At 52.8% G+C, this 10289-nt stretch overlaps 3 protein-coding genes across 3 annotated transcripts; 1 reads left to right on the top strand and 2 right to left on the bottom strand.

Moving 5' to 3' along the window:
* Nucleotides 1-431: 431 nt before the first annotated feature.
* On the bottom strand, nt 432-1345 carry LOC123071035 (uncharacterized). The gene has a single exon (XM_044494496.1). It carries the CDS (start codon nt 1324-1326, stop codon nt 613-615), a length of 714 nt encoding a protein of 237 aa, XP_044350431.1. The 5' UTR covers nt 1327-1345; the 3' UTR covers nt 432-612.
* Nucleotides 1346-1474: 129 nt separating this feature from the next.
* On the top strand, nt 1475-3306 carry LOC123071033 (pentatricopeptide repeat-containing protein At3g13160, mitochondrial). Its single transcript, XM_044494495.1, has one exon. The coding sequence runs from the start codon at nt 1537-1539 to the stop codon at nt 2968-2970; it is 1434 nt and encodes a 477-aa protein (XP_044350430.1). The 5' UTR covers nt 1475-1536; the 3' UTR covers nt 2971-3306.
* A 3472-nt stretch (nt 3307-6778) lies between these two features.
* Nucleotides 6779-9318, bottom strand: LOC123071032 (uncharacterized). The gene is made up of 2 exons (XM_044494494.1): nt 8168-9318; nt 6779-7579 (listed from the first exon to the last, which is right to left on the bottom strand). Exons 1-2 carry the CDS (start codon nt 8964-8966, stop codon nt 6918-6920), a joined length of 1461 nt encoding a protein of 486 aa, XP_044350429.1. The 5' UTR covers nt 8967-9318; the 3' UTR covers nt 6779-6917.
* Between the last annotated feature and the right edge of the window lie 971 nt (nt 9319-10289).

Here is a 10289-nt window from a genome sequence, read left to right on the forward strand (position 1 = left end):
GGAGGGGGAGCTGAAAACTCCCTCCCACGCGTCGTTGGCGAGGAACCGGGTCGGGGAGGGGTTGGGCTGGCCAACCCCTGTTTCTACAGGCTGGGAAGGAGAATAGGGGTTGAGCCCCTAATTTTTTTTGAGGGTTTAAGGGTTAAGGGGTTCTATTCTTTGGGAATTTTTCATCTTAATCCGTAAAAAAGCGGTTATTTTTTAGGGTTTGAGGGTTTAGGGGTACTACTAGAAATGCTCTAACACCATGAATTCCTATGCTTCCATAGCACCCAGAGTCCGAGTAGTAGATTCGTCCATGTCCCTTGCCTTTTCATGTCTCTCTATTCCACATAGACGAAATTGCAATAAGTGGTCTATAAGCCTACTATTGTACTTGCTCAAAAGCCCCAACTACATCATCCAATACAAAGCGCTGAGTATATATCAACATAGCATTGCAGTACATACCAAGCACGTATCCATATGTAGTTTCATTTTTTGTTCATTCGCCGTACCTACACGTCCACTACTGAATACTCAAGCATCGCAACTAAAAGTTCACCGAGCAACCCTATGTGCATGCTCTTTGATATCGAACCTACAAATTGTCCAAAAGAGGAACAAATGGAATCAATGGCGCTCCGCGTTGGTGCTGAGGATTACTATGCTGGCCGCGGACCCATCCAAGGTAGCATTCCTCACATCGACGAGGCGTGACTTTCTGAAGAGGGAGGCTACGACGGAGAAGTCGACGTGCCGGTCGACGGCGATCGCGATCGCGCCGCCACGGCGGACGGTGCGCTCGATCTCAGACGCGAACCTGGACGGAAAGAGCGCGCCGGTGAACGCCGCCGGGTCGTTGGAGAGCGCGAGGTCGAAGGCGTCATCGAAGAACGGGAGGTTGTGCGGGTCCGCACGGCGCACGAGGGGAGGGAAGTCAACGAGATCAACGCCGGTGACGTCCCCCACGCCGGCCACGCGGAGCGCGTCGACTGCTTGCCCCGCACCGGCCGCGAGGCAGAGAACGCGCGAGGAGCCGCGGAGGAGGCGCAGCCGACGGAGCGGATCGATGACCGACGCGGAGAGGGCCGCGCTGTGCCGCCGCCAGCGCGGGGAGGACCGGAGCTTGGCCAGGCGGAGGTCGGGGTCGACCACGCGGCGGGATGCGGCGTCGCAGGAGGTGCGGGGCAAGGGCGCCATCGACAGCGAGAGGGAGGAACGGGCGAGCGAGCCGCCGAAGCAGGAGGTGGACGGGTGGCGGAACAGTTGTAGCAGGGCGGCGGTGGCCACGGCCGCCAGGGCGATCGCCACGCGGTTCAGCAGCCGCCGGACGTGCCTGTCCATCGCCGGCGCGGGTCCGTCGAGCCAGACGGGCTGTGCATTCGAGGCTTTTTCTTCGTGGTTCGGTTGGGCTGGGCTGGGAAACGGTCAGACGGGCTAACATTTGATGGCCTAATTAAGAAGCACGGCATCGAAATGAGCCGGCAAAACCCTCCTTCGCCCATTCATTCCCCACTCCTTTCGCCCCAAACCCCCTCCACCCGCCGCATTCCCATGGCTACCACCGCCGCGGCTGCCGCCGCCGCCGCCGCCACCGCCTCCACCCGGGCAAACAGCCTCTCCCGCATCTTCTCCTCCTCCTCGCCAATCGTACAACCACCCAAGCGCAATCCCAAGACCAAGAGCGCGCCGAAGCCGAAGCCGACGCCGAAACCGCCCGCCGCCGATGCCGTCTCCATCGCGGACGAGAAGCCCCCGAAGCCCCTCGGCGCACAGCCCGCCGCCAAAGGTGATTCCGACGGGAAGCACAAGCTCCCGAAGCCCCTTGGGCTTCTCGTCAAGGCCCTCAGCCGGCAGCGCGACCCTGACAAGCTGATCTCCGGCTTCATCCAAGCGTCAACCGTGTCGTCGCGCTTCCGCGACCGGCACCGCGTGTTCGAGATAGCGGTGAGCCGCCTCACTTCCCTCGGCCGCCAAGACGGCATCGAGGCCATCATCGAAGCGCAGATGCCCTTCCTCGAGACCTCAGCCGAGGGATTCGCCTCGCGCCTCATCCGCCTCTACGGCCGTGCCTCCATGCCATCCCACGCGGCCGCAACCTTCCATAAACTTCCCGCGCAGCATAAATCCAACATGACATTCAACTCCCTTCTTTCCTGTTACGCCGATGCCGGAGATTTTGACGGGCTCACTGCTGCATTCCAGGAGATCCCAGCCACTTACCCCTCGATTGTTCCCACCGTATACTCTTACAACGTACTCATCCACGCATTGTGCCGGAAGCCCGACGTCTCAGCTGCTCTTGACGCTGTCCATCTCATGGAGAAGATCGGTGTTTCACCTGACATTATTACTTTCAACACGCTGTTGAATGGGTTTTGCAACAATGGCCGCTTGGATGAAGCAGAGACAGTATGGGAGATGATCAAGGAGAGGAATTTGGAGCCTGACGCCAAGTGCTACAATGCCAAGCTGCGGGGTTTGGTTGCAGAAGGGAGGATTGATGATGCAGCTGCTGTGCTGGAGGGATTGGAGAAGGATGGGCCAAAACCCGATACAGTATCCTACAATGAGTTGATTCGAGGATATTGCAAAGCCGGGAAGTTACAGGAGGCCAAGAAGCTGTATGATGATTTGGTAAAAAATGAGTGTGCCCCAAATAAGGGAACATATGAGACTCTTCTGCCACACCTTCTGCAGGCTGGGGAGCTGGATTGTGCACTGACGTACTGTTATAAAATCTTTAGTCATAAAAGGAACCTTAGAGTGGAGTGTGGTGTGCTGCAGGATGTAGTGAATGCATTGGTAGATGTATTGAGGGTGGAGGAGGCTGCCAAGATTATTGTGCTGGGGCGGAAGAAGTACTACCCCCGAAAGGGTTTGAGGATGCCTGATAGTACAAAAGGCAGTGAATTAAGAGCTGAAACTGATGAGGAAGAAGCAATATCAGAAGAAGAGTGTGAAGTGGAGCACGAGACTGAAAAATAAATTCATAGGTCAGACTTTTACTGATGCATGCCAAATTTCACCATGGCCTGTTTTACTCTGTTCCTCTGTTGGCATGATACAACAAAAAGTGCAAGTTAAAGTAGTGGTTAAACTAGTTTAATAAGGTATTGGTTAAGCTTGCCCTGAGCTGTGATGCTTATTGAAAATCTTTCTATTCGTTTTAGAAGAGATCCACAGAAGTCTTTATTCTTATCTGCCATGACTTGCTTGTGCTGATTTTCCTCGTTGCATCCATTTATTTGTATGGATCTAATATTTGTGTCTGGAAACATCCTCCAAAAGTATTGTACTTTATGGATACTTTTATTTTCTGGACATTGCTGATTCAACTGTTAGCTCTGCGATGAAGACAATCACATATCTCCCAGTTTTTTGATTCTTATTGTTTATTTTAGTATTTCTCTTTGAAGCATGGAAAATGCAAATGTTATGGCATATATGAAGTTAGAAGGCCTTTGATCAATGATCAGCTTCAATAGTTCTAGTTTGTTAGGTTACTAGATTGCCAAACTAGAGGTGAATAGTTGTAGCTCCATTCCAGAATGGATTCGTTGCATCGTCAAGCACTCCCCTCCGATCCATACTAGTTGTCGCCGAAATGGATGTATCTAGACGTTTTCATTGCTAGATACATCTGTTTGGGCGACGACTATTATGGATCGGAAGGAGTACTATTCTCATTTGCTGTAGTGAGCCTTGTCTTTCTCCTTTTATGAACTGATCTTCATATTTTATCATATAACAAGCTAGTAGAGTTGTAAAGCAAACAAGAATTTGTGAATTAGGACAGTAGGTGAACTAGTGATTTCTCACAATTCAGATTCTTGCTTCCTAAGAAGATGGTAGGAGCGGACCTCCTTCAATTACGAGGCAGTAGAGTTGTAAACCAAACAAGGAAGAACTGTATGAATTACAATAGTATAGGTGAACTAGTGGTTTCTCACAGTTAAGATTCTTGCTTCCTAAGAATATGGTAGGAGCCGACCTACTTTAATTGTAATGAAATTGACTTCAGTATGACACCGCTAGGCTTTGAGACTATCCTCAAAATTCTTCGGAGACTTCAAACTATGAAATTAAGTATGTAGTCAACTAAACAATTGTTTTGGGGTTATATCAAAATACACCAGTGTTGTCAAATGTTAGGACTAGAATCATGTACTCCCTCTGTAAAGAAATATAAGACCTTTTAGATCACTACTTGATCTAAAAGGTCTTATATTTCTTTACAGAGGGACTGTGAAGTACTGTAAGTATTACCTGTACAACTCCGCCAGTGTTACTCTTTGTGCATTTCTTTTAATTAGAGGTATTGAGCCACCCCAGGTTTAAGCCTTGGTGGGTTGACCGATTGATGCCACGCCTTATTGACCGACCAGTGCTCGTTGCTGTGCTGTCCATTTGCTCATGTCAAGCTTAGGATATCTGGCAGCAGATTGTTACTTTCTGTGTGCTGTTCAGGTGGATGATCATTGTTATCTGCAAACTAGTATTTGGCAGTGGCACCTCTCTTTCTGTACGAGCAATGGGTGTATTTCCACAATTCCTCTGATCCCTAATGAGGCGTATCATTGTCCCCTGACACTCCTGGAGTACATGCTATTTTCATTTTTCAATTTTGTCATCTGGCCTTATCAACCATGGAAGACACTATGAGAACATATCAGCCACCTTGTTATTCAGGCCACCCGCGGGTCAGTTTCCTAGCTTTGCTGCTTACTGAAGCTATGATAAACATTTTGTCTTGAGGCCATTTGTAGGTAAGAACCATGCGCAAAGCTTGTGTTCTTACAGTTTCTTGTCTTTGGTAGTTAATCGTTTCTGACCTGTCATATATAAACTGTAGTTTGTTCCCTGGTTTATTTTGTGTACTCATTTGCTCCCAAATTCAATGTTGAAACTGATAGCCCGTTGTTTTTGGCGTCTCCCTGCGGTTGAAAACAACCAGGAAGGTGTCACCCGACACCGCTGTTACATTCTCCAACTCACAAGAGCCTTTTTTTCCCATGTTGGCGGTGCGGTGATGATGGCGTTCTGGTCCGTTGATTTATTTGTCTTTTTTTCCTTCAAAAAAAAAGGGTTCTCCCCCCGGACAATTTTCATTTCTGAAAACTGATAAGACGGTTTATTTGTCATATGGTATGTTTTTTTTCTAGATAAACCGCCATCTGGTAGTTTTCTTTAGATAAACTGTCGTCTGGTAGGTTGATTGCATATCTGCATGCAGTAACCCTTGGGATTTCTCTTGCTTAGTGCAGTGCTGAATAGCTCCACTGCTGTTCTGGCCTGCCCCTTGATGAACATCTGAGGGATGCAGTGACAGCTGGTAGTGCAGGCTGCAGAGCGCTGATGCCAGCCATCAAGTCCAGGCTCTGCACTTGGGTCTTGCCCGGAACCATATGCCGCCACGACACATAACCGCAAAACGTCCTGATCACACAACACAACCCTAGCATAACAACCAGCAAGGTTTCGCTCACGGTGCGTTCCGAATCAGTCAATGCTCATGCGGTTAGGCAGGGCGAAGAATCGAGTAAACAAAGATGGCCAGGCCGGCTATATAACCCCAGAAATTTGTCAAGCTGCGCCAAACCAGACGGGGACATCGACGTCGACGTGATTAGCGCGCGACGCGGAGAGGGATGGCGCAGGTCAGAGAAACACACGGAACCGTAGGCGGGCGTCTGTGCGTGCGTGCAGTCAATGCGCATGAATGCCAGTTCATGGTCAAAGGAAGGAACAGAGATTAGTGGCATGCCAAAAAGTTAGCGCCTCTCCAAGACACGGCACTCCGTGGAACGGTGTGATGGTATGGTCTGAAGATCCTGTCTCGATTAAACTGTAGTGACACAGCCCGTGAGATCTTCGTCAGGGTCTTTGGGAAAGGAGTAACCGATATGGCTTGGCAAGTGCCAAGTGAGCCTCTTCTTCACACATGACTTTTTCACTAACTTTTCAGATGAGCACGGGCCAATGGCCGACGAACTTTCTCGGGTTTTAGCAAACCGACGGCAAACTTTCTCGGGTTTCTCGTACTACAGGGCGCTGCTGCAACCTGGCTGGTCCATCGTATGATCGTATCACTCTCTGATCTGCACTGTATCCACAGACACATCAACAGAAAAGAGCATTGATGGTCGGCTCAGATGGCTGGTAGCGATCTAGCCGCAGCCAAGGACGTGCCATCGATAAGATTTGCTCAGTGGTATTCGCAGCACAATTTTGAAAGCGGGGTCAGTGGCTGGCTATCCATGAATGAGAGTGAGAGCCGCCGAAGGAATTTTTGAAACAAGCAATGGAGCCCCTACGACGATGCAAAAAGTCAGAGCACATTCAATGCAGAGCCCCAGAGCAGGATTTGAAAATACATGCATGCATGGAATCGAATCTATTCCAAGACGACCACGGAGAAGTCAGACAAACATTTGAAAAATACAACTCTACGCCCTCTGTCTGCTTTAGGCGGGCTAGTATATACGGAGTACAACTGCACTTGCACAAACCAGGGAGGTGCATTGACCCTACTCCTACAAACATAGGCACTTTTTACCTCTCTTGAATGATTCTTGATGCTCCGCTACGGTAAATTTTGTTCAGGTGTCCATGCGACGAGGGTACACAACGCAAGTAGCCAGATGAGCACGCACGTAGTACCAACAGCCATCGTTGGTTCCCGTCCATGTCGTCTAGCAAATTAGCACTGCGTGCGTCGTGACCACCCGGAAAGGAAAACGGCGAAGCGATCTGCTCCTACACGTGAAGGCATTCACGTACATTCACAGGAATATGGACAAAATGCATCTGGCCAATACTACTAGCAGGCAGCCGCACCGCGTCATGGCCCGTGCAAACGTTAACAGAGTGGCAGGCAACCGAGAGAGAAAAAGAATGGTTAATTTGAGGAGTAGTGCTCGGTTAGCGCGGGATCAAGGCTTGCAGATGACCACGAAGCACGGCAGCAGCGCCCTCGGGTTCAGCAGGTAGAGCTCCTCGATGTTGGCGTAGGGCCCGACCTTGCCGGCCAGCGAGTCGAACCCGGTCTGCCCCACGAACTCCCTCACGTTCTCCAGCGGCTTGTGCACCCGCCCGGCGATCACCCTGCACACCAGCAGCGCCCTGCGCGCACCGCCGGCCGCGGCCGCCGGGTCGTCTTCCTCGTCGGCGGCCTCGAACGCCCGGCCGCTGGTGGACGTGGTGAAGACGCCGACGCTGGCCTTGCCGTCCTTCTTGGCGTTGGGCGAGGAGGAGGAGGAGAAGCCGTGGCGGATGATGCGGCAGACGGCGCACTTGTCGGAGGCGCAGAGGCTGCTGGCGCCGGCGGAGCCGAGCGCGCAGCAGAGCGTGGCGCCGTGGAAGCGCAGCAGCTCGTTGCCGTCGGCGAGGCAGCGCGGGTGCTTCTTGGCCAGCTTGCTCGCCTTGAGCTTCACCGCCTCCCGGTACTCCTCGAAGCGGGCCAGCGTCCGCTGCGTGTTGTGCACCTTGAACACGCGCTCGATCCGCACGCAGCTGCTCTCCGACTTGAGCAGGCTCGTCCGGCAGATGATCTCCACGATCTTCCGCGACGAGTCCCCCTCCACCAGCTCCGTCACTGACAGACACCCACCATCATCATTAAAGTAAAACACCATTAGATACACTGCCACTAGTCAAACATTATAGCCTACTAGGTGAACACCATCAGACCTACTTACTGCTGCACTGTAAATGTTTCATGGGCGCCATACATCATAATGGAGGGCAGAAAAAGTGATTGTAGGCTACAGGAGGGGATGAAAGATTTCGCAGAATCTCAACCCACATGGCCGCAGTTATTGTGATTTGTGGAGATCGAAATCCAAAGCATGGATTCGCGCCAAGAGCAAAAAAACAGACAGTATCTGGAGAAACCTAGTGGTGAAACTGTGAACGTGAAAACTGAAACCTATGCCAGCTAAAAGCCATGTAACTTTGGAGCTAGAGAAATGGTAGTACTAGTAATTGAAGTGGCACTATCCTGAGTCCACAAGTGTATATTGACTGCAAAAGGTGGTGTATGTTTTTAACCGGCTGCTGAAATGCGAAAAGGACGGGAGTAACATTCCGGTACCCTGAAGATCTACCAACCGGGTGTCCGGGTCGATCTGAACCAGTACCACTAGCACCAACAAAAGCAATGCAGTGCAGATGTCATCCTCACCTGCATGTTTGGATAGGTGGTGCGCCTCCAGCGCCTCCCATTTGCCGAACTGCTCGGTGCACCTGTGGCAGCTGAGGCCGCCGGAGCCCTTGCCGCCGGCCTTGGCGGCGTCGACCTCGCAGGACGCGCGGTGGGCCGTGGCCGCGGCGGCGCCGTCCCTGTCCAGCAGCGGGTTCGGCGACCTCGGCGGCGTGCACCGCATGCTGCCCGCCCGGCACGAGCCGCTGTACTGCAGGCCGTGGCTCCAGCCGGGCCCCGGCGTGCCGGGGCGGAGCGTGCCCACGAAGGACGACACGACGCCGCCGTCGCCGCCCTCCGCCTCGTGCGCGGGCGCTCCTCCCCCCGCCGCCCCGAGGCCGCCGCAGCCGCCGAAGCCGGTGATCTTGAGCTCGCAGCGGGAGTTGGTGCTGAGCACCACCTCGTGGGCGATGGGGTTGAGGAACTCGCTGCTGCCGATGGACCGCGGGCTGCAGCTGGGCGGCTGGCCTGGGTGGCGCTTGCTCCCGTGGATGACGTCCCGCAGGTTGGCTATGGAGCGCGAGCACCCGGACCGAGCCGCGCGCTTGGTCACGATGGACGACAGGTGCCCGCCGGCGCCAGCGCTGCCAGCGCTGGAGCTGCTAGCCTTGGGCTTGGGCACGTGCACCTCCGACGACTGGGACCGGCACTGCAGCGACTTCTTGAGCGCGAACCACACCGTCGGCGCCGGCGCAGGTGCCGGTGCCGGTGCCGCGGCCTTCTCCTCGCCCCGGCCGTCCCCGCCGACGACGGCGCTCATGCGCCTCCTCCTCTCGCCCATCTCCTGCGCGCGGACGCGGTGGTAGCTGGGGCGTGAATGCGCGCGTCGTCGGTGAGTCACCGCGGAGCGCGCATTACTTATGGCAGGCGCAGGCTGGGGCGCCGCAGCAGGAGCACCCGAGCGAGAGATAGCGAGCGAGGGAGGGCAGGCGGGCAGAGGCAATTAAACCACCATGGGGTTGGGCGGCAGTAAAGGCGCGCCACCAAACGAACTGCAGAGCTGCTCTCTCTGGTCCGCTGTGCGTGGCTCGCTAGGTTGCCGAGACACTCTGAGGAATGGTGCAGCGGTAACGCGGTGGCCGGGAGCGCGCCTGTGGTCTATGGACACGAGACGCTCGGAAGATTGGTATCGGGGAGATGGGGACCGAGCGGGGTGAGGTCTTTGCGAGTAGGAACAAATGTTGAATTGTAAATGGGGACGGGGGCGGCGGGTACAGGTGGGCGCTCAAGACAAGGGGCGCCCATAATTATACGAGCAACAAAAAGGAACAACCCGAGGCCGTGATGCCGGGGCGCACGGCACGGGCGCGTGTGTTTTATGTGAGTATGCATGCGTACCATCTTCTAGCCATAGCCAACTGCTATACCCACCGTCATCCAGACCATATCGCTAGATTGTCACCCGGACCAAATTTTGTTGACTCACACGACATATCGCTAGATTGTCAGCCAGACCGGTTAAATCTACCATCTCCCAACTGCTACATCCATTAGCCATAGGTGTTTGATCCTTCACACGTTCCCAAGAGCACCACATACATCGTGTAGCTTGGAGGAAGCCTGCAAAAATATTTTCAAGTTTCGTTCATAGTCATAGCGCCAATCTCACATTGTCCACTGTAGGGCACACACACTCCCATCTGGATATGTGCCTTCAATTTTGAGGCGGTGTTTGGTTTAGAGACTTTTTAGTCTCAGAGACTAGAAAAAGTCCCTAAAAAGTCCCTAGGAACCAAACGAGAGGGATTTTTTCTACAGGGACTAGAAAAAGACTCTACGGGCGAGTCTTTTTTGATTAGTCCCTGGGACTAGAAAAAGTCTTAGGACTTCTAAACCAAACACCCATGAATGAACCTGGCCAACCTATTCCCGAATAAATTCGTCATGTTGATGGGTGGGGCAGATTAGAAGCTACAGGGTGGCAAAAGAACACGAGAGAAAAATGTGTTGATTTGTCTCCTCTTAGTCATTAAAAAAAGTACATATTTCTTAAATCATGTCATCCATGTTTTGTCAGAATATTCTTCGTTAAAAATAAACCCTCCATAAAGAAATAACATGAATATCTTAATTTTTAGTGGAATGTTTGCAAATGTGTTGTCAC

Source organism: Triticum aestivum, chromosome 3B (genome assembly GCF_018294505.1).
Source record: "Triticum aestivum cultivar Chinese Spring chromosome 3B, IWGSC CS RefSeq v2.1, whole genome shotgun sequence".
NCBI lineage: Eukaryota > Viridiplantae > Streptophyta > Magnoliopsida > Poales > Poaceae > Triticum > Triticum aestivum.

What these genes read in the sequence shown, in the direction of transcription:
- LOC123071035 (XM_044494496.1), bottom strand. Translation starts at nt 1,326, where the DNA reads ATGGACAGGCACGTCCGGCGGCTGCTGAACCGCGTGGCGATCGCCCTG.
- LOC123071033 (XM_044494495.1), top strand. Translation starts at nt 1,537, where the DNA reads ATGGCTACCACCGCCGCGGCTGCCGCCGCCGCCGCCGCCACCGCCTCC.
- LOC123071032 (XM_044494494.1), bottom strand. Translation starts at nt 8,966, where the DNA reads ATGGGCGAGAGGAGGAGGCGCATGAGCGCCGTCGTCGGCGGGGACGGC. An exon ending in CCACCTATCCAAACATGCAG is followed by an intron (nt 7,580 to 8,167) that starts GTGAGGATGACA and finishes GGTGTCTGTCAG; the next exon opens with TGACGGAGCTGGTGGAGGGG.